The sequence below is a fragment of the Tyto alba genome, unplaced genomic scaffold (genome assembly GCF_018691265.1).
Source record: "Tyto alba isolate M040663 unplaced genomic scaffold, T.alba_DEE_v4.0 Super-Scaffold_42, whole genome shotgun sequence".
NCBI lineage: Eukaryota > Metazoa > Chordata > Aves > Strigiformes > Tytonidae > Tyto > Tyto alba.
This window is the reverse complement of record NW_024881318.1, coordinates 35,623,010-35,647,656: the sequence shown is the minus strand read 5'-3', so window position 1 is coordinate 35,647,656 and position 24,647 is coordinate 35,623,010. Positions and strand designations below refer to the sequence as shown.

The window sequence follows — 24,647 nt, the reverse complement described above, 5'->3', positions numbered from 1 at the left end:
AGTTAGAGATGTCAGTGTTTGTCATGTGAAGTTTTTTGTGATAAATTGGGAAACCTTTTGAATTGCAGTACTTGTGGTTTTGAAATCTGTCCTGTACTGCCTTTGTTGGCTTAGGTGTTACCATGTTTCACAACAGATCATTCCGTTTTAAGTTGAAGTCCCATAACAGGGTCTCCGAGTGATATTCAGTGCTGGTGTTGCAGTCCATTCTGACAAAAAGAAAGCTGTAGTATGCATTTTGTCCTCAAGATAAAACAATGAAAGTACTGGGTTTTTGCCCTGCAGAAGAGGAGAGAGCTATTTGATTGCATTTTATAACTCAGTAGATCACTAGATAGCTGTATCTTTGAAAAAATAATAATTACTACTAATAAAACCAGTATTATGATAGATACACTTTTGTTATTATTAACACTTATTATTTTCTATAATAATAGTCATCCAAATTCCACGTTACTTGGGGCCTTACTAGTCTTCAAATCTACTGTGTTGTCAGTTCTTCAGCTATAACTGCACCAACTATAGTTGAAGATTTTCTGAAACTCTTAGCTCCCCAAAATTTTATGTAACACATGGCATTTTATGAAGACAGTCACAAAAGAGGGAAGAACGAAGGGAGGAAGGAAGGGAGGGAGGAAAGGCAAGGATGGACAGGATGAGAGGAAGAGAGAGATGGGAAAATGGGTTTTAGCCTTGTTGATGGCAAAGGCAAGCTCATAAATCAGACTGGACTGTATGTAAAAGGCTTGTAACTAAAACAATTAGGAATGCAAAGTTTTCCCAAATTCATTACTATGCATTTTAACTGCTGCATTTTATGCCAAACACATGAATTATGGAAGGCTAATTCGTGGGGAGAAAATAGCTTTTTATCTAATTAGCTAAGACGGAAAACAGTATATACCACACACTCAAAGGGTAAACAAAGTGATGAAGTTCATATGCTGTGTTAGTTTTTCAAGGAAGGAAGAGGAAGGGTGAAATTTGCGTAAGAACTTACTATTGAAGAATTAAACAGGCTGATGACAACAGGCAAATCTATTTCTATTAATGCAGATGAGTTGTTTTAATAGTCTGACTTCAAAATATTAAATGATTTTTTGCTTTAATTGTTGCTGGATCATTTTTATTTTTCAAAATTCACATTAATAAGAGTTCAGTTTTATATTTTTTGTGGTTCATCCTTCCACTGTAATATGTACCTTCTGTTTTAGAATTAGTCCTTGGTCCCTCCATAATGTTATTCTAAAAAGGCATATTGGTATTTAATTACTCTAAAGCAGATGAAATGGAAAGAAAAGAGTCAATAGATTGCCCAATATAATTATTAGACTATGCAAATGCAGCAACATTTCTTGTCTAACCTTTCCTTTTATAATTCCCCTGTTGTAAGGGCCGTGAGGTTCAAAAAAGCACGTCAGCCAAAACAGAATTAAGTTTGTTGCTATTTAAAGATGCTTACACAGTCACTTTCCATTAATTTGAAAATTCTGATAAAAATCATAATAGAAAACATCAGGGATGTGTACCACTACGTTTCAGGATGAGGAAGTATAAAGGAGTACAGAATATGTGTGAGGTCATAGGCAAAGAATAGTGAAAATGTGACAAGGAAAAACAAGTTAAAAAAGGAGCATTAGGAAGAATCCTGAATGAAGCAGATTATTGATCTAGTTGGTGTTTTCCATTTCCAGTCTTTTTCATTATGTAAGATCATGAACATCTTCAGATATGTACATGGAAGAATGTTTTCTGTTCTATTCCACTAAAAATCAGGTCCAATTGTTTATGTTTACAGAGCATCAGAAAGTGTAGCCTAATTGAAATTCAATCCTCTGATCTGCAAGGATGCTTCTCAAAACAAATAGACAAAATATTATTGCAATATTATTACTATTTAATTTTAATAAAAATTTTTCTGCATCTCACCCTGATGAAAAACGATACTTCTTGACTGAACAGCACTAACAACATTGTTTATGATAATTTTTCTGAGACAAGATAAGAGGTCTCTATTAGATTATTGAAGGCAAATGTTAAATGTTGATGATTTTCCTTTTTTTTTTTGCTTTGAATGCTATTGTTCTGTATATAACTGTGGTTTATTTAATCATATATCAGTGCAAAAAAGTGGATAAAAAAATAAGAGATACCATCTTTGTGTTATGACCTGATCTTTTATCAGTGATGTCCTTATTTTCCTAATTGCTTTTCTTTCTTTTTTCTTGTATTTCTGTAATCCAAATTTCATAGAGTAATGTAGCAGTCTAATTTCTGTGTCTACATTTGTCAAGTTCCTGATAATGCAAATACAGTGTTCATCTCTTGCCCTGCTCTGATTGACAGCACAGAAATAGCCTTTTAAATTGTGTCAGATTCTCATCTCTCTGTTTGAAAGGTAAAGTTAAACAGTTTTACTAGCAGTCTGCATGAAGGCTTGAATCTAACGAATCAGCTGTTTTGGCTGTTGTACCAAGCTTTTGTCTCTGCAAAAGTACATCATTTTATCTTTGCACGTTAATAGCTTACTGAAAACTGTTGCAGCTGTCCATTTACTTCAGGGCATGTGATAGCTCAAAGTAATTTATTTACCAAAATAGAGCTATTCTCACTAGCCACACTCTTATCATATATTAAGTCATTATTTTGCATTTGCTCCACTGTGGAATGAATGAAAATGTTCCATTGTCACACACAGCACTCAGGTTTTATAAAAAGAAAAGAACAGTGCATTCAAAATCCCTACAGAGAATAATATGGTCTCATCAGCTGTCATATATTTATCTAATATTTCAATCAACAAATATTGTATTTGTATTACAATAGCTTTCTATGTTTCCAATCAGAATTGAAGCACCATTGTGCTGGACACTCTACAAGCCTATACGGTGACACTGTTCTTGCTAGAAAACCCTTCCAGTGGAATAGATATAAGCTACTGAGAAAATGCAGCTCTTAATCTACTGATATAAAATACTCACTGCATATAAACATGCAGTTTCACAGCCCAGAAAGCATCGTATGACATCAGAATTGAAATAAAATTGCCCTACCAGTGAGTTGCTCGTGTTGTAATGTGCTACTACAGGTACAAATAACAAAATGCCAAAAACAGTATCTAATTGAAAGTAACTCCCCAGACTAACAAAAGAAAATTCATAATGCACTTTGAGTGTAATTAGAAAAAGGTTTTAGGAGGAAATGAGTGTTGATTACAGGGATACTAGGAACGTGCATATTCTGACTCAAAATCACAATATATCCTGAAGCATCAAAATGGAAGATTTAGGGCCTGTTCATGCAAATCAATTACATTCATCAACTCCAAGGCTAGCCAATAATCAAATTTATGAATTTAGCTGGAATTTTTGAGTTTGACAAAGTATTTATCATTTATTGCACCTATTTCAGTCTTTCTTATATATAGTGCCACTAAGTAAATACTGGTTTTGTTGTTACCTTTTTATTTTATAACATACACTATTCCCTTAATTAAATTAGATTTGGCAAGAAGCCAAGAAGGTGCTTTTACTCTTACACTACTTTCTGATGCTGCTTATGACTGAGGCTTTCTCACCCCATACCTGTCCTCCTTTTGTGTTCATCCTCTGCCTCCTGAACTGCTACTTATTTTAATTATTTGCTAAAAGAGTTCTAACATTAGCATCCTGAGCGTGCACAATGAATTACTTCATTCAGATGCTTCATAAATTTTGTTGCTATTTCCTGAACTCTACTTACCTTGTCAGTATGTTGCAATGAAAATGAGATTTTATTTGGTATTCCTCAAGCAATATGGAAAACAAATATGCTGTGACCTGATGATACTCTGTTTAGCTGAAAAATGCATTAGGCCTTTTGTTTTGTTAATAAATTCTGCTATAAACTTTTATCTCACTTTCTCGCCATTATTGTAAATTAATATTTGCAGGTGATAATCCATGTGAAGATTTTTGTGTGGTTTTTGTAACATAGGTTCTCGTAGGGAAACTAGAAAAACAAATCAGTTCTCCTGACAGATTTTTTTCATGTCACCCACAGTTATGGAGGAACCCTGCTGTATTCCTTCTGCATATTTTCAGAACAGCTGCCATTTTATTAGCTCCTTTTCAGAAGCCACAGACAGAAAATCTTTTTCAACTACTCAATAAAAAATGCAGACGAGTCATTTAAAATCTCACATATGAAAATCAATTTGTAAACTCTTTTATGCAAATATGTAATGAAGTATACGGTCAGCTTGTGGAGAAGTGAACTACCTTTAGGTATTTTGCCTGTGAATAACAAAATATTTTATTTTCATAGTCACTGATAAGACAGTCTAATTCTATAGGAGTCTTTCATTTGTAGTATCCCTTCTCTCTATCACTGTAGCCGCTGAGCCTGAGGATGTGAATCTGTATGTCTCATGATCTCTTAAAAGAGCTGATTGTATAACATGGTATGCAGTTAGATTTCATAGCATTTTCGAGCTTAAAACTCAGGATCAGCTATTGTGAGTGGTGATATCAGCTTGAACCATAGTAAGGATGAAATCAGAATATGCTTAAATTTAATCATACAGAGGAATGCAGTGATTCTGATTAAATTCACAAAGCCTGCTAAAGAATCTGCAGAGGAAGAATAATACCGATAATTAGAGACAAAAAGAATTTCCCAGTAAAGATACGATCAAAGAGGTTAAATGTGCTGATCTAGACACTGCACAGAACTTGTAATGAATTTCTGCGTCTTTGAAATACGGTGATATTGTAAAACTGGTACCAGATTTCCCATTCAGTTTTACTGTGCATAGCATAATATGTAAAGAGAAGAAAAAATATAACACTGGTCTGGTTTTTTTTATTCTGTTGAATATGCTGGTTTCTTGCTTTCTTATGCTCAAAATTACAGTTCTCAATAACATTACTTCTAAATTCATAAAAACTTTGGATTATTTGGGTTCTTTTTGTTTGTTTTTAGAGGGAGAAACACCATACTGTGTTCTGTAGAGGCATTTGGTTGAAAGATGTTTTATTATAGTCATTTGTGTATAGAGAAAAAAAAAATCCTAACACAAATTGCCATCACAAATGAATCTTCAGTATAGAAACTGAAGATCTGAAGATCTGAACTTTAAAAACCTTAGAACCCAGTTCAGGTTTTTTTTTACTTAAGTACCTTCCCAAGCAAAAATAAGATATTACTGGAGAATATAGATATGTATTACACTTAACCAAAAAATAATTGAGTTGTTTAAAGGAATTTGCAAAGTCAGTCTTGGACACTACCTTCTTCCCCACTAGAAGTGTCTTTCCGCCAGCTAGCAGGAAACAAAACAGTGGTTACTGTAGACAGACCACAAGGCAGATATGCTCCTTTTGAGCCACAAGCTTTTGGGATCAACAAAGCAACATTCTGCTAGATGTGACCATCTGGAAGTACAGGTACCTCTAAAATCTCTATGGCACAAAGTTTATAGTAAATTTGGCAATATTACTTACTGGAACATGTTTTCTAAAATCTCTGAGAACAGGTAACGTATGACCAAATTTTTAGTGTGGTGTCAAATTGAGTTAACTGGGGAGAACAGTAAAGGGTTTTAAAGCAGATGGACTATTTGGACTCTTGTATCTCACAGTAAGCACTGTGAAATTCAAGGGTTCTTACTTTTCAATTGCAATGCCTTTATAGATCAGTTTCTCTCTCTTGGGAAAAACTGAGATGCTTCAGCCCTGATTCCATTGACGTTTTGAAACAGAATATTGTTGAGAGGTACTGAGTGGTGATTTAAGTGAAAACCCTGGATAAGACACATTTATTTCACATGTATGACTAATAATTACAAGAGAACATGGAATAATTTTTTTGTGATACACCAGCTGGCTGTGAAAATGAACCGTAGAGCTGTTGGCTAGATTCTGAGAGCATTTCATAGTGCACAAACTCTCTCGCTACGAATTCTGATTTTGTGTTGCAGGATTGTACCCACTGTTTTTAAACTTAGGTCAGCATTTAATTCATTATTTGTTATTTGCTTATTAAAATAGTATTTGCTCATAGATGTTCGGCTTTAAAACAGTTCAGTAGAAATCTACAGAACTCCTTGCTAATGCTAGTTAGTAGGACTAGGAAATATAGAAGCAGACATCCTTGTCTCAAAACTTCCATGCTGTTGAGAAATTATTTTATCTAATCTGAACATTGTTTCCCAAAAACAGCATCATCCAGTGGCTTGCTTCTTACTTGAAATACAACAGCAAGCCACATGAAGCTCATCTGTTTTTAAGTTTGAGGGTACTGGCTCCATGTCTCGTAAGGAAGCCTATTCTTTCTAATATGTAGCTTCACTACAAGCTTCACTACAATAATGACCACTTTTTCTGTTTTTTCTTTTTCATTTAAATGTAGAAGTGGCGTATTGACTCACTGAGGTCAGCCTGAAATGTTATTAAGTGTTTCTAGGATAAGCTTTTTTATTTTCCATATTTTTTTTTTAAATCTCTAAAACTGTTTTTAGAAGGACTTTTTACTCTTTGGAAGTGATAGAAAAAAAGTTAAATGAATTAGCCAATAGCCAAAATGAATGGCGAACATTCTGATTAAAAGTGGTTACTAAGGCTAGTCCCTTATAGGACTCTATAGTGTTATATATATGTATTTCTTTATTCTTGTCATTTGTAAGCCCCAAATTCATGAGCAGCAATCAGTGCCTGGATATATCCAAACACTTATTTTCTATATTTTCTCTCATATTTTGCATTTCCCCAAAGATGTGATGCTAATTTAGAGTGAACGTGAAGTAAATTGAGAAATAATTCTAGAAATGGTGGAATAAGATTTAAGGAAATTTTTCATTTCTGTGATTCTGCTCATCATTTGCAAAGTCATTCATTAAGAATCACTGAAATTAAGTGTGACTGCTTGGGATTTAGTAGTTACACTGGTATACAAAAAGAAATGGAAACCATCTCTTGCTCTTAATGTTCTATTACTAGCTAGAATTTTTTTTAACAAGTTAAAAAAAAAAAAACACAATAAAATACGGTATTTTTGGAAGACATTTCAATTTGGAAGACATGAAATGACTGTTAATATCTGTGGAGTGATTATGCTGTTATTACATTCACTGCTCAGAAACAAACTGAGGCTTGTTTTTCAGTTTTTAAGTACTACATATGTCATCATCACATTTAAATTTTGGAGTTTGCATGCAGATGTGATCATTAGGCTGGTTTGAGTTTGAGTGCAAGTATCTTACATGCATAGTCATATTGCATATGTTGCATCTTTATCAGTTCTTCTTTCAGAATTTCAAGCTTATAATTCTTCTGAGAGTTTTACCCACAGTCTTTTACCCTTTATATTGTAGTAGCTGGAATACAGCATTATACTTTTCCCACCAAATTGTGAGTGAACTTAGCTATCCCTTTGCACCTGTAAAACATCTTAGAAAAGGCAGAAAGCATGTGAGTCATCATAATTGTTTTCTATACCTACTTATTACAAGGCAGTGCATACTCAAACATCTCTTAAACAGCTTCAGAGGTGGGCGCTTCATCATAAACAGTAGTCTGAGAAATGGAAAAGCAAATTGTTACCCTCAGGAATAGGGGTGGTGCCACCAAATATCATTCAGTGGTCTTCTAGTATTCAGTGCTGCAAGTAGACAGTTGGTCTGACACATTAAAGCAATACCAAAACTGGGAGAGCTGTCATCTTGGGAATAAAGTGATCCATCCTTACCAGAACTTTGTAACTCTCAGTAAAATCTTCATAAGTCTTAATTTCTTCTGGTGCTAACCACAGATGTTGCATACACAAACAGCAAACCCTTCACCACAACACACTGGCAAAAAATATACACCAGCACTATACACTTGAATGAGAGGCATAGTGCACTGGCGCAGTAGACCTCAGCAGACCCTCTGCAACTAAAAAGCATTAGAGCCACCAGCACTCAAGGCAAATAACCAAAGTTGAAAGCACCAACAAATTCAAGTGAAATTTTTGTATACCAACAGGAGGCGAACAAGGAGTTAACTCTGCAGTTAAAATAAAGGGTGTACTTTAAATTCTCATATTTGGGAGATTGACAAGTAGTTACAACTCTCTGGGAGGCAGTTTTGAACAGAAGACTAAAGACTACTCTGCTGAAGGAAAATTGGGAAGGAAAAACAAAAAAAAAAAAAAAAAGGAAAAGAGGTTCTAAAAGATACTTATCTCCAGAGTAAAGATACCATGAAGACCAAAGCATAAAACTCAGTAAGCATCTTCTAAGCATTAGTCTCCATAGTCCTACAAAAATAAAAATAACTTGTTGCACTACTGTAGAGAAAAGTATGGAAAGGTAAAACAGAACCTTGATAAAAGAAAATAAATTTATGCACAGATGGAACAACAGAAATCACTTAAATCACTAAGGGCATAGTAAAATAAAATCAGTATAAAATTAATGTCTCAGTTTTAACACTGTTAATAGTATTAATACAGGTGCTATTCAATTTATAGAGCATTTTGTGTGATGGTTTCATATGTCAAAAATGAATTCTAGGTTTTATAGCATCTATTCTTTTGACGTGTTTCTGTAACTCCTATTAAAGTTAATTAGTATTATGTTCACATCAAGAGAAGAATAGAAACCATGTGTTTTATTGTACTAATTATTAAAGTAACATCTTGTGCTGACTGAGAATGTAGTTTGCCTACTTCCCTACAACCTCAAGCTGTGACCCTTCAATCTTACAACCTCTAAATAACAAAGGTAGTCCAGCGACCATGTAGCTGATAAAGCAACTGGTGGTAGTAATTGCTAATCTTACCATTTAGCTAATGCTCAGCAGATACTTTGGTATAGTGCTAAAAACTCAGTGGTGTTTATCTTAGTATACTACTGTGATCTTAAAAAAAAAGGGAGTTATTACTCATGAATGGTGATGAAATCCAGTGGCTCTTCTAATCAGGGTTTACATGTGTGCATGTTACTATACCTGTACTGCCAAAACATCAACTTGAAAATTACCTTTTTCTCTTCTATCTTGGTTTTCTAGTAACTATTTTTCAGTGTTGCTTGCATGAAATAGCTACCCATTCAGGCCCTAAGAAGTTTGATGGTTTGTGATATGAACATATGTTACATGGCTTCCTTGTTCTTCCTATGATATTAGAAAATGATTTATTTCTCTTCAGTGCTGTATCTGCTTAGCATAAGAGCTAGCCCAAATACCATGGTGAAATGAGGTGTTCTTGATGATGCATGTATAGATTTTTATAGTACCCACCATAAAATCTAAACAGCGCTTTATGAATCTGCAGGCAGATAAGTGATATGCCTACAAGTTGATTTCAGTTGTAGAGAAAGAGAATGTAATGTTTGTCATGTGGGGGGGGGGGGAAATTTGTAAATGCTTTATTTGACTTTTCGAGTAGGAGGAAAGCATAATATGAAATAGCCTATGAAATAAAATGGCAATGAATTTAGAAAATGTTGGTTCAGCAACATACTTAAGTACATAAATAGTTCATTACGGTCAGTTTTCTGAATGAGACTATTCATTTACTTTAAGTTAGATAAATTGCGTAATGAAAAGTTTTAAAGCCATTGGCAGCCAATCAATAAATCATTTTCTGCATGTGATTATTTGGAACAAAATGCCTAGGTTTAAGAAATATGGATCAATACTATTTTTTCATAATTTTTATAGTTATGAAATGTTGCAGAATGATGTAAAACTGATTTTGAATGATCTTTTTTAAATGTGTAGTGGTTTCACCATTAAAACTGTTTTAGAGCAGGTGCTTTTTAGATTCAAAAATACTGTGAATTCTCTCACTGTCTTTCATATGATAAAACTAAATACTGTAAAAATATAAGAAATGCATTACAAAATTTGAAAAATCTACTATAATTATATGCTGCCATAGAGATGCAACTGTACCCATTTTTCACTATAATGAGTAAGTCTGCTTTGTGAAATGCTTTGCAAAATTATGTTACATAAATAATAACTATTAAAATTATTTTTGTTACCTTAATTGAAAAGAACTTCTACCCAGGAGTTAAAAAGATAGGACAGAATGAGATCTCTGGTAGTTTCTATAGCTAATTCTGAATACTCAGAAGAAATCACGTAATTTACACTAAGTTTCTTGTTGGCCTTGCGTATGTTGTGCATAAGCTTATCTAGAATTACTGCAGACTTTGCTGCTAGATAACAGATATACACTCTTTCCTAACTCAGTATCATTAGAAAAATAGTCCACCAATTTGCAGCTGATGTATCCTGACATTTAAACCTTTGGTAGCTTCTGATGTCCTGCATTAAGTTTGAAACAGAAAGCAATAACTTAAAGCTGATAGGTAGATTCATTTTAGCTTTTCTTGGAGACTAATATAAGATACCTTCTAAGAAATTTTCATCTCCTTTTTTGCAGTTTAAGACTTTGTGCCTAAAGTTATGCACAAAATAACTTAAGAATACAACCTATGGTAGTCATTAATGTAATTTATTTTTTTTTTTTTTAGATTTTGTTGTAAGAAAGGTGGTTTCTGTAAGCTCATTTGAAACTGTTAGAAACACTTAAGTATGCTTGATGTCAGCTGTTGAGACTTCAGTAGAAGATCATCTGGCTAAGCCATTATGTTGTTTTTGCTTTGAATAATTAAGTTAACATCAGCAGTTCATGTCATCCTACTTGCTATATGAGCTAGTAAAGATGATCACAGGCACAGCAGCAGAGGTGTGGAAATTTGCCAAGTACTTGCGCATAGTTTCTAAGAGCTTTCAGACCTTTTGGTGCAAAGGGAGATTGCTAGTGTGTTCAGACAAGAACTTTGTGGAAGTGTTTTTGCAGCTGTGATCTCTATGATACTGATTTTTGTGCAAACCCAGCTACTAAATACCAAGAAGCCACGTAATAAAGTGAACTTGAATACCTTGGAAAATGTTGGCCTAATGGTTTACAGAACCTGATAAATAGAGAAAGATTTTTCTCTTGCTTTATGGAAGCATAGAGATTTTTAAGACCAAAATTCAAGAGAATGTTTTTCTCAGAGCTATTGATGGTGTTCTTTCAAAGTGCCTTGTTGGTGTGTTTTTAAAGGAAAATAAGATGTTAAAATATGACTTTGGCGATAGCAGTGTTTATGGACACATACACCTGCATCAGGTCCTGTAATAATATGAAGGCTTAGATGTATCATATTGAAGGTTAAAAATCATCTTCTTCAGAAAGGTTTTAATACATCAGGATAAACAGTTTAGACAGACCTTTTCCAGAAGCACAGTATTTAAAGCAAGAACATACCACCCCCCCAAAAAAAAAAAAAAAAAAAAAAAAAAGAAAACCAGGCTAGATATTAGCAAGATGTTTTCCTCATGTGCCAAAAGATTTGGAAGTTACTGAAAAGTCAAGAACAACCAAATCTTCTTTTTATAATACCTGTTTTAGCCTTTCAGTTAATACTTGCAACAGTTTTTGTTGTAGCACTTATTCAAAGTAGTATGCGTTAATAAATCAAGAGCAGAAAGATGTCTAGCATGCACAGATTGATTTTTTTTAAGTCTTCTTCAGGTACAAATACTCCTGTGCAGTCTAAGATTTACAGCTATATATTCATTTAGCAGCATAAATTATTTCTCAATTACTGTAACATCTGACCTGCTCTCAAATGCTCCTGAAGAGTGCATATAATAATCTTCATGCCTGACTCTCCAGACAACAGGAAAAATAGTTTGATCTCTTTTCTATAAAAGAAGTTAGTTTTGTATTTAGTTATAAATTGGATGACAGCTGTCACTATTAATAAATCCAAGGAGAAACAGTTCCATTGTTGAAATCAGAGACAACCCTAGTGCTTTCAGTCAATTGTTTGTGTGACATAGGGCCTGTCACTTGAATGATAATTTACCACTGGAGACAGATTCACAGCTTCTGTTTTCAAGCATTTTCTTTCTTCATTTGTACTTTCTTCATGCAACTTACCGTGTGTTAAATCTGTCCGCAGAGTTGGCATGGAGGTTTTCTGAGCTTATACTGTTTTTTTGATGTACTTGACACATACAATGCTATGCTAAGCTTAGTCTGGCACACTATGTCTGTTTAAAGGCAGAAGCTGGCTCTCCATAGCTGTTTAGCTTCAGTAACTGTTCTTCACGGAGCAGTTTGTGATGAATTTGCAAATTGCTGTCATAACATGAAACTTCCACTCTGTCCCTCCTCAGATGCACTTCCTGGCCCCCACCCCGTCTTGCACCATAACTCCCTCTGCCTTCTGACAATCACACTGGACTGTTCAAACATTATCCCAGCACTCATTTAGGCCCATGACTTCTAGCTACACAGAACAGCTACTTCCTTCTGTCCAGTAGGATACTAGGACAGTATTCCAGTGGAACTGAAACATCGCTGTATCTGTGTTAACAAATTATCATTTTGAGTTGCAGAAATTTATTTTATTAAAAAAAAAAAAAAACAAAAAACAAAAAAACAACACAGAACAAAACCAAAAAACGCAACCCTATCCTCCATTTTTTCCTAGAAGGTACATCTTGCATTGTTAGTATAATCTTTGAACAACTAGACGAAAGTTGGTGAGAAAATTATCTTGAAAGGAAACTGTGGAAACAAAAAGCTTACTTGTGCTTTGCATAAAAACTATTTAATAGTTAGCAAGAAAATGCTCACAAATATTTTTGATGACATTTTTTTACTTGTAGATATTCCCTCAGATTGTAGTCTGGAATAAATCTCACTTTACACAGTTTGTTGTGGATTTTGATTATGTTATATTTTTTTAGAGATAGCACTGAATTTCATAATTAATTAAAATAATTATATGGGCTTACTGGTGTGAACCTTGAGCTCAGCATAAACATTTTTTAAAAAACACTTTTTAACATCCTATGCCAAGCCAAGATCCTATTGCAGATTAGTGACAGTATAATTTGTGGTGCAATTAAGCGAGCAAATTGCAGCAAGAGTTATAGCAAAGCTGAGTAAATCACTTTTTGTTCTACATTCAGCATCTTGTGAATGATTCCCCATGCCATTCCTCATTTACGGTTCCATGAAAAATATTAGCTGCTGTTGCTAGACAAATGTGAAAGTGTCATGTTTAAAGTACATCTCTCTCCTTCAGTCTTCCGGAAAGCCTGCGTGATTTTGCTCTGTTCCGTTCACAACAGTTCACAATACCATTTTCAAGGCCATGTGATTATTACTGTAAAAAATGCTTTGGAAGAACACAAGTACTAGCTCTCAGAGGATTGGGACAAGCGCTGCCTAGAAAGCATGATGGGATGTTGAGTATTTTCTACTGTGCAGTAATTCAGAGTACAGATGTTACCTATCATCGATGAAAACAGCACTTCCTATTATATTGTGAAACGTGTTAAATCCAAGACTTAGTCCCATTTACTTCAGGTTAGGACAGGAGCAAAATTTTGGGTAGAAGTCAAAGTCTGAGGCTGCAGCCAGTTCTAACAGTTCTGGGGGGCAAAATAATCCGTAGCAAACCTATGTTTGTGACGTCTTGAACGTGTGAGTCTTTCTGGGATTAAAAACTTGAAGTGTTGGCTGCCTTAGGCTTTAGAAATATTAACATTTCTATGTTACTACATATATGTATTCAGCCACATGTATACTGTTAAATGTTAATATGAGATTCTGCTGTGTAACTCTGTACTCATTAAAGGGTATTTATCAGATAGGAGTAATTACTGAACATGGGCACAGAACTGTGAGATGCTGGGTTTTACGCAATCTGTGTCCTCTGCTACTGAGAAAGCTCTTTTGTATACTCCCAGAACAGAAGTGAATGGCTCTGTTTTCCCCAGAAGAAAATACCCTTTAATTTCCCTTTCTGGAAACTTCCTCAAAACTATTTCAATGTCAGTGGTGAAACTCACCCCAAGCAAAAAAGAAATTGTATCTACTCTCTTCTCTTCTCCTACACCTATCCTTCCCAGCTAACAGATCCCTACACATCTCAGCATCTGTGAAAGAGAGGGAATGTTGGCGTAAGTGGGCATGAGAGTTGAGAGGGATATCTCTCTCAGAGTCAGGAAGATGAAGTGAGACCTAGATCACATGCATTTCCTCTGTAGCCAGGCCACCAGGGAAGAATCTCACCATCCACTCATAAAGGAAATACTTTCTTGCTTCTGTTAAAAGATTCATACAGGTTCAAAGATGCTGTGTGCTTTAACATTTGTCAGCACTTTGGATTCTGTCTGTTGCTCTTAAATATTAGGAATACATGATATAAGTCATTGCTTTGTTGTTTTACGTGTTCCTTATCTCTCATCCAGGATTTTCTTAATTGATAGACATGTGTGCATAATAGTGGAAAGACTAAAACAGAAAAAGCAAACAAACCACAAAAATTAGGAGCTACTGTATCCGTTATTTTTTTAAATCATGTATCTGTATTCATGTAAGTATTGTGAATGTTTTAAGCATGCCCTTCAGACTGGTGAAGATGCATACTGCATTAGATGTAGAAAAACTGTGCATATTTTGTACCAATAACATTAGTGTAATGCTCAGTAATATGGAATTTCAAGGGATATCCTCTTCAACAGCATTTTTCCAGAGTTCATCTTCTGTTCTGACAACATACCTCTTTTTTCTCATTCTCTTCAGCAGTAATAGCACTTTTATTGTTTGTTATTCATTATTATGTTCGGTATTTATTGAAATACTGCAATAGCATCCAAATTGCTTCATCTGTATGGGTGCATTGTTGTGCCAGGAACCATAAAAAGCAGTTGGAATGCATAGCCTCTACCTTGAGTAACTTACTGTTTAATTCACTGCACCGAAAGTGCTTTTAATGTCCTGACCCAAGCATCTTTTGTCAAAACTCGAGGCATACAATTTTGTCACCCTCATTCTTTATTTCCTTCTCTAAAGGACCAAATTCTAAGCCTTCTTGGGGCATCTTTCTACCCCCTTTTCGAAGTGAAAATCTTTCTCTTTCTGAAAGTCACAAGTTTGATGCTGAGCTAGAAGTGCAAAAACCAGTAATAATACTCCTTTGAAAACAGGACTTAAACAAAGTTGATGGGTTTGCCACTACAGTTCCTTTGTCAGGTCCTTAAATTTTGCACGTGTTGTTAATTCAGTTAGTATAGTTTATTGTTCTCAATTTGGGTTGCAGAGTATGCAGGCAGCATTAAAATATATTCAGTAAGATTATGGCATCGAGGAAACAAGTCATTGAAAGCTGTGTAACATCAGCAACAGAAATGACCATGATCACAAGCTGAGTTCATTTCACTGTCTTAAGCAGTGTTGTCACTTCTTTAGATTTAGGCACATGTTTAGACGTAGTGCAGATGGGGAGGAAGGAGGGAGAAGGGGACTGTATGGTCTGACAACTCCTTTGCCAGAGTGCTCACTTTTTCTCTCTTGTCCTATTTGGTGAAGCAAAACCAAGATGTTTCTGTCCCCTTCTCAGTTCAAATTAGTATGTTACAACCATATTGTGATGCGTTATTGCTTTATACTTAAGAATGAATATGAGGTAATTACTTTTAAAACTGTCATATATATTTATTAATATCAATATCTTAACACAGAGTATTTATGAGTAGAAAGGAGGGGAAGAAAAATAAAATAATATCTTTACGTGTTCTGGACCAATCTGTGTATTTAGACTACTGACATGAGAAGTGAGCTCTGGTATACATATGAACCTGCTGCTGTTCTCATTATTTATTGCGCCGTAAAACTGTGTGTAATGTGAAAAATGAAAGCTTAAAGCAAAGACTGCCCTCACTGTACTACTGTTATTCTTTCTCCTTTATTTTTCAAATGAAGATAAGGAGGATATCAAACCACAAATATTAGAATGTTAAAAATATTGACCAGATAGAGCAGTCACACATTTTCATAATCCTCAATCTTGGCAAGCCCCAATTTAACTCTGATTTAGTGTAATTTAAATCCTAACTGTGTCTGGAAACTAAGCCTCAAATTAGAAATGGTAATCACAGAAATTTTCTATCACTGCCCTTTGCCATCCTCTTGTCTTTTATTCACCAGTGCAAAATACATAGTTTTGTTCTTGTGAACATTTGCATATGGAAATATGGGGATGGTGTATCGTCTCTGCTTCAAAAGTTTAGTGTTTCTTTTCCTAAATATATGATACCATGCATTAAACTACCACTTCACATTCTCTACCTTTGCTTCATTACCATAACTGTGGCCAAGTCTTCTCCTTATGTTAGAGAAGCAACATCTGGCAGGGATTCTTGGATTACCTGCTGGGTTTTTTTAGGACACAGCCATACATATTTCCCTTTCCATTCCCAGTAAGCAGAACAGACATCCATAAGTTCAGTCATAACCAAATTTGAGCATATGATATTTGGATGATATGCTGTGCTATAAGCTACAACAGTACCCACATGCAAATGTGAGAATACACCCTTATTTTGAGGCTTGTGTTTTCATATGAATGATGGCTCTCCAAATGTTAATTCTTGTCGTTCACAATGTCATTGTTAAAGGAGAGTGAGAAATATTTCATTATTCATGTGAGTGAGACAGGTCACTTTGGAAAGAGCTTGCTGTGCACAGTCTTTAATTTAGCAGATTTTAAAAATTACTTAAAGGTGCAAATTCCTTTTTCCATTTTCATGTCCTTATGAAGATATCTAATTTCAAAGGCTCAATGCACTCATTTGCTAAAGCAGAGAACTTATTTAAGGCTAAATGCTAATAACAATGAATGTTAACTGACTTAATGCAATGTGAAATTGCTGCTTCAATATTCATACAAATGATAATTCAGTCTAAGTGGCTCTGTGTTGTGTAATACAGACATTACTTTGCAATTTGCAGGGTAATTGCATACAGAACTACTAAACAAATTTGTTTTCTTTTGCATCAGAAGTGCTTTGCACATCTCTTCAGTATATGAAGAATATTTTTAAATGCATGGTTTTTAGTGGGATGGCATGGGCAGCTGTTCTCTTGTTGAATATCTGCTAACTGTTAGTGAGTCTCTGATTATCTATCAGTGTCTAATTCCCTTTGTTTGTGTGGTATAATTGCATGAAATTTAAGAGAGATCCCAACAGATACCTAGATCTATTCTTACAGTGTAGGCATTACCCTCCTTTACTGACTTACAGCACCACTAAGTATCTATCTGTATATAGCAGCTTTGAACAAAGGACCTTGGGAAAACAACTTATTGTGAGTTCATAATTACTTTTTTGGGGGCAAAATTTACCATGTAAAATATTTCAATAGGAATATTGTTTATTAACTGTCACTTTTCTGATGCTTTATAGCTCTTAAAGCCAAAATAGTCTTTTATGTATAATTAGAAATGGCTTTGTTTTTATTTCTCAATTTATTCATATGCATAGTTCTTCAATAATAGTACAGAATAGCAACTTTGCTGCAAAACGTTGCTTTTACTCCCTCTCATACTCTCTTTGATTTTACTATTCTCAATCCTGCGTTCAGTTCAGTTTCAGGAAGAATGATTTTGAATAATATGGTCATGATGTCAAAACAGTGCAAATTATATGCTGCTGCCATCTGGAATAGTGAAAATAAAAGCTTTATTTACACTGTTCTTTGAAATAATAAACTTTATTGTGGCAGTTTATCTTCAGTATCTATAGAGTATTCTGGGAATACTGCATGTGAGCCTTTTTATTCTTTGAGCTACAGAATGACTAAAATTTGCCTGTGGCAAAGCTATCAGTGAATCTTGAAATAGTTTTTTTTTTTCTTCCTGAATAGAATGGAGAATCACCCTCCATTTCCACGGTGAGAATAACTGGTTCACATAAGACAATATTTTTTAAGAGGCAGAGTGAAACACTTTGAGTATGTATTTTAGTTAGGCACATTACACATATTTAACTAGAGGTTAATATGCATATTCTGGAACATGGGTGTTTCAGTGCTGCAAATAGTTTATGTGGAAGGAAATACTTAACAGAAATATTACCCAGTTTTCATGTCAACTGGCTAGTCTTGGACTCTGATGCAATTACCTTGCCTTTATACTCCACAACCAAAGTCATCACAATTTGCTTTCGGTACTTCACATTTGCACTTCATATCACAGTAATATTATCATAATATACTATAACTTAAAAAATTATTCATTCTATTCTGTCTTTCTTGTTAAACACAATGCTGATTGCCAAAGTGATTCAGCAAGGTAGCTATGAAGAATTTAAGACTTTAAGACCCTGTTTCTAAAGGCTGCCACTCTTGCTGCCAGCAGGGCCTAGACATGATCTGAAAGCAACTTTTTACAGGAAAAGTACTCAGAATGTTAAGATGTGGCACAAACACTGGATGAAGATCACTGTTTTTCTCTTCACTTAGTGGTGTTATACACCTGGGTCGGTTTATTATGAAGAGTCAAATCCATTGTACTGGATTTGGATGAAATCCTCTTCTTTGGATCTAGTAGTTTTTGTTCACACATAGTCTTGACAGTATACCTCCAGTCATAGCCTGGGAAATTCTTGAAATCTTATGGAAGAATTATGCCATTTTAAAAAGAGAGATTGCAACAGCACACTTTTTTAAGCTCAGAGAAAATTCAGTTAAAGGACAAGCAAAATAGAGTTTATGATCCATAGTTGTGGCACAGCATTTTGCTAGAGCATAATTCAACTTTTTGGTATTTTCAAGATACCACTCCATCAAAATTACTGTTTAAACATAAAAGCTGAGTTTGAGTCTCTACTCTAAATGCTGTTGCATTTGTGAGGGCAGGCTCACCTCTAAGATAGGTGCAGCAACATGTGAAATGATGTGTTGGTCAGTATTTGTAGGTATACTGCAATCTGAATGTTGAGGTTAACGTGCTTTTCCCACGTGTGGCTTGGAATGGAAACAATTACCACTTTGATAAAACTGTCAGCAGAGGTAGGAATCTCAAAGACGTTGTTTACAGATGAGCAATGTCAGACTGAGTACACAGAGAGACAATTTAGAAATACTAAGAACAACTGCAATAGGAAACAAGGCAAGGCCTTTTCCTGTCATTCTCTCTTAAAGGTTTATGTGGTAACCAGTCTTTGTAATTGCCTCTCTGTGTTGTTCAGATCATACATTCTGTGAAAAATAACTTTTGCAGAGCTCTTCCAGCAATCGGAAATGATACCAGCACAGTACTAAGGGCATTCTCTTAATGTCAGTAATGGAACACAGCACTGTTAAGACACCTAACAAATTCAAAGAATGTGCTGTTTTTCTAAATCTCTTGTATCTGTCATTCTAAACAAAATATGTATTACATGTATGACTCTCTAAGCACAAGGACGGACAAATCTGCACTTTAATGGCCTCTCAGAATGACAGTTTCAAATGGCTTTGAGAAGGTCAAGTCTGATTTAAATTGTTGATGAATTGGAAGCTAATTCACTAGAACTGAATGTTAGTAGCGAACAGTGGTATATACCATGGTTTAGAGCCTAATGAGCATATTAATAAGCAGTAAAAAATATTTCTCTTTTCACCTCATGTAAAGTTGTAGAGGTACCAATATATCAAAATTTTCTAATAGTTACTTTTCTCTTACTGTGGCTGAGAGGCAGTTGTTCACTGATTTGATACTCAGCTCTCTTGCACAGTGTGTTTGATGATCTGTCAAACTTGATACCATCAAAGTGTAAAGACAGTTTTGTACAAATCAGTAATAAACTTAGAGAGAAAAAAAGTAATTAACATCTTAAAAACTAAATCCACTGTGATAAGCGCTCCAATTAGAAATTTCATTATTTCCCTGCTCCATTTTATGTTGAATATTGGGTTTTATTGCCAAATACCTGAAAGCCAGATTGGAAACAAGCCACAACTGTCAAAAATATAACAGTTCTGGCTATTTGAATCTGTTACATTGTGATGTTTCTCATGAAAATTTCATGAAGGGCATTCATTCAGAGAGTTTCTGTGCATAAGGGGGATGGATGGAATTTAATTACCCTTATTAAAAATAAGAAAGGAAAGCTCTTTACTACTCCATCCTATTAGTATTCAAGATAGATTATCTTTGTTGTACACTTATGTATTTGCAAAAGGGACTCTTAGGGTTTTCTGCATGAGCCAAGTATAAAAGGACAGGTCAGGTCATAAAAATACTGTTCTGTGTCACAAGTCAAATCTTGTCAGTTACTCCCAAAGTAAAGATTTCAAGCTTATAAACATGAAACATACCTTTTTTTGGGAAAGACCCTACACCTAGTGAAGGTTTTGACACTTAACCACTGATTGGTAGAACTACTAGCTCTGAAAGGATACACAAACTTAATGAAGCATTGTGTTTAGTATACCAGAGTAGTATCTCTGTGCATTTGTGTTGCAAGTAACTAACTATCTTGTGGGTGACAGCAGACCCCAGGAACTGCAGAGATTAATAGGTTGTATTTGCTTGCTATACGTTTTTCAGAAAACCCTGAAACGATTTGAAAATATGGCACATTTCTGATTAAATAGAGTTGGCATTGAACAATTTCTTCTAAGTTAGTTTTATCCCTTAATCAATTGCATGTCAGTAACCACCAATAAAGACATTCAATAAGATACGTGTTTTATAGTTAGCATTGACCTTTCTTTGATTTTTTTTTTTTACTTTTCCTTTTTGAACTGAAATAATAGAAATTATGTTGCAATAAAAATATTTGTGCTGTTTTAATGGAAATTACGATTAAGATGATGTCATTTGAACAGATTATTTTACATATGTAATTTGATTTCTGAGAAATTGCCTGATCCCACTGTGCTTCCAGTGTTACTTGCTAGCATGTATCATCTTAAGAAAGCAAATTGCTCTTGTTCAGTATTTCTTAATATTTCACTGGCTGAACTACAATGAGACCATATCTGAGTGTTTTAGTTGACACAGTTGTGTCTATTCAAGATTATTTTGAATGTCTGTCACTTTAACTTTGATATCTGTGTAGCTCCAATGTTTAGAGTTTCTCAGTGCTTTGCAATCTTACAACGCGTTCATCCTCACAGCACTTCTCTGTAGCGGTAAAGCACTGACATACCCGTCTTGCAGATGGTCAATGAAGCACAGGTACATTAAATGTTAAGACCGACAGCACATAGGTAATAATGATAAAAGCAAGAAATATAACTTGGGTCTCCTAAGTCCCTGGCCACATGCTATACTGTGTGATCATGCTTCCTCATGCACTTGTGTCATGTAAAGAAAAGGGAGTTTTCCCTCTTGTTGATAGGCATAGTAATTCAATATTTCACATACAATAATAAGGACTCTCGCAAGCAGAACAACGTCAGTGTTGTAAAGTACCATAGTGGGAGTACAGTGATTATGTACTGTGTACAGTATCTGTGTCAGTTTAATGCATTTTATAAATATAAAGTTTGTAGCTGCTTTTTTATTGAACTTTCTATTTTGTATCATCATTATGTTCACTATAAGCTGCCAGAAATACTGCCTGAGTGTCAGTTTTTAGCATCAGTTCTTTATATATAAACAATTAGGGAACCCTTGAACGTTAAGCAGGGTAGTGATTGGGACTTTCATGAGTTGCTACATAACTAATGTGAAACCCTTCAAATCATACATTTCTTTTGCAGAGGATCAGATTCCCCGAGGTTTCCCCACCATTGATATGGGCCCACAGCTGAAGGTGGTTGAACGAACTCGTACAGCTACCATGCTATGTGCAGCCAGTGGCAATCCTGATCCGGAAATAACTTGGTTCAAAGATTTCTTACCTGTTGACACAAGCAACAACAATGGCCGCATCAAGCAGTTACGCTCAGGTAGGGTCTTGTTACTGTTTCCACTAACTCCCAGAGTTGTTCTCTCTCACCTTTTCTTTCTTTTCTTTCTCTTCCTATTTTTTAAATTTTTATTTATAGGTAATAATTTCTCTTTTTCCTCTCTTTTCTGTGTTATTGAGTGTGTTGTCCATGTCTGTGATGTTGTCATAGCCTTTTCTAGAGTCTGTCTCTATGTGTTTTGCAGCTTCTGTTTACTCCACATTGCTCACTGCTGTGACTGTATTTTTTGATAATTTTTTTTCTTTACTGCTTTTTGCAGTACTTGATGGATCCATTTTCTCCTCTTTCTTTCTTCTTTCCTTTTTATTTTTTTTTAACAAATTTATTTCAACATTGGACTTCATTCAGAAATTGCAAGGAGTACCAATGGTTATATTCATCAAAACCAAAACCTGCATTAGACACTTCAATTAAAATTTAAGATGTGTTTTGTGCTGCCTTTTCCACATTTGACTCCACCAAAGATTAGCCAGTTTGGACACATCTTCTTTCCTCTCACAAATACATAAAACACAATACTTTTTCCCATGCACAATTATACCTTAAAAAGCAAATTTTAAAAAAAAAAAAGGGAAAGAAATCCTTGGGTAATCAATGAAATAAAGTTTTTTTGCTGGCTGAACATTTTTCCAACACATTTAGCCACAGTAGTGTGCGCCCACGCTAAAGCTTTATGAATCCTACATTTTCTGGATCTACAGAAGTCTGCTTTTGGTGTAGAATCCAGCTTTTGCTGCTCTCTCTCTCTTTGCCCCTTGCACCTCCCTAGCAGTTCTTTCACTCTTCTTCTGCCCTAGTTTATTCTTTTGCACCCTTTAGGTTTTTTTAAAAAATCCTCTAAATTTATGAAGTTTAAAGCCTATCCCTAAATAAGATAATAGGGATATAATGAGCTTTTTTCTTTGGCAATTGTAGTAGATATTGTTGTAGAATCTAAGTTGTTTAATCACATGTCTTCCCAGAATTCTCAGCTTTTGACCTGTCCTGTGATGTTAAATCGTCTTGTTAACTGACTTTTTGCTTGTTGTCAGCAGAACTGTGTAAATTAATCTTCTGTTAATGTAAATTAAGAATTAATTTTTCACATGTGACATAGATATTTAGTATATAAAGCTTTAACTGAAAACTTTGTACCAAATTATAAGGAATATAATAATATTTTTATGCTGTCTTTCTTCTCTCCGTATTTAAATCTCCAGAATCTATTGGTAAGTGCTTAGTTCTGAAGCGCACTTCACCCCCACTAATTTCCATATTCAGAATATTATTATATTATTATTATTTTTATATTACTACTACTATTAATATTATTATTACTATTAATATTACTATTATTATTCTTAAAATGCATGGCATGCATTTTACTAACAGTCAGTGTAGTCACCAGATCCCTATAGTGGCGCACACGCACACCTCCACAGAAATGTTATCTCGTCAGTCATAGCAACACCTAAAAGAAACAGTACACATGTATCACATAGCTGTAGAACAGTAAATGCCATAATCCAGCCTAAACTACGGTGTTTGTTTTGAGATAACCTTCAGTGTATCCTCTTTTTATATATATATATATATGATATATATATATATTTATATATACTTAAATAGAATTTCCAATATTTTCCTAAACTATGTCATAAGTACAGTATTGTAAAGTTTCCTTTAAGTATTTGAGGCATATTCAATATATATCTAACCCTCTATAACCAAACATCTAAGAACTCAGATGCTACTCTGAGAATGGCAATGCAGCCAAATGTAGCCTTTTTGCCCTTTGTGGTACAATGCAACTTGCTTTTATAACCTGATAATACTATCTAATATATTCCTGTTTTAACAGTATAGTAATTCAAGTTTCTCTTAAGACCTTATTTAATTCTGTAAATCTAATTTGATTCTTCTTCCAAAGCCCTAGCCTCCTTCTTCTCGTACTAATGCTTCTTCTTTCTAATCTTATTTGCATTCATATTATCCACCCAGGTGGTACACCAATAAGAGGTAAGAGTGCTGAACTAACGTTCACAGAATGATCTTACTCATTCTTTCTGTCTTTTCATCTCTCTCATTTTTGTCCTGGTTGTTTGTTTTTTTTTTTTTTTTTTTAATGGAAAAAGAAAAGTCAAAAACCAAATAAAATAACAAAAACCAACCAAAAAAAAAAAAAAAAAAAAAACCAAAAAAAACAAACAAGCAACAAACCAAACCACAGAAATGTCCATCATCTGATTTTCTTTTCCTTTGTCCTGTTTGGTTATGATCAGTGACTCTCTTATTGTGACCTTTCTTTCTGCACACTCCCTTTCCCTTTCCCTTTTTTGTTTATTCATTGGAAAAAAAAAAAAAAAAAAAAAAAGAAACAATAATTTGATTTGTGATATGCTTCAAAGAAAGCATATCCAGGTCTTCTGGCCATAGCCCAGTCACAGCGTACCATTTGTCCCTCTTTTTTTCTTTTTCTTCTTCTTCTTCTTCTTTTTCTTCTTCTTCTTTTTCTTCTTTTTTTTTCTTTTTTTTTTTTTTTTTTCCTTCCTCTTTTTTTTTGTCCAACTGGAGCAAAAAAAGATCATTTTTTTTCTTCCTTAGCTGTTCTTGTCCTGGACCAAAGCCAAGGTGGTCTGGAGAACAGTAGCAGACATGCAGAAGACAACACGGACTATCTTCTTTTTGTCTTATCTTTAATGAAAGGTTTTTATTTTTGTTCTTCTTCAATCCTTTTTTTTCTTTTAACTTTGTAAAGTTGAAAATGATGTGTCCCCCCCTAAAAAATTACAAAAATGGTTTTTTTCCTTTATTGTTTTTTTTTTTTGTTTTCTTTTTCTTGGAGTTCTCTCACGTCTGGATTTTTGGACCCTCTAATCTAC

General features: G+C 34.5%; 1 protein-coding gene across 50 annotated transcripts in view; it reads left to right on the top strand.

The window, feature by feature from the left end:
- The window catches only part of PTPRD (protein tyrosine phosphatase receptor type D), a 1,276,575-nt gene that overhangs the window by 1,109,792 nt on the left and 142,136 nt on the right, over window positions 1-24,647 (top strand). For 27 of the 50 annotated variants that reach the window (XM_042804932.1, XM_042804933.1, XM_042804934.1 and 24 more), the window contains 3 exons: window positions 21,577-21,765; window positions 22,986-22,994; window positions 23,767-23,784. In XM_042804932.1, coding sequence (XP_042660866.1) covers window positions 21,577-21,765; window positions 22,986-22,994; window positions 23,767-23,784 — 216 coding nt within the window. The remainder of the gene's footprint in view (window positions 1-21,576; window positions 21,766-22,985; window positions 22,995-23,766; window positions 23,785-24,647) is intronic. The other 23 variants (XM_042804972.1, XM_042804971.1, XM_042804969.1 and 20 more) reach the window with 3 other exon arrangements.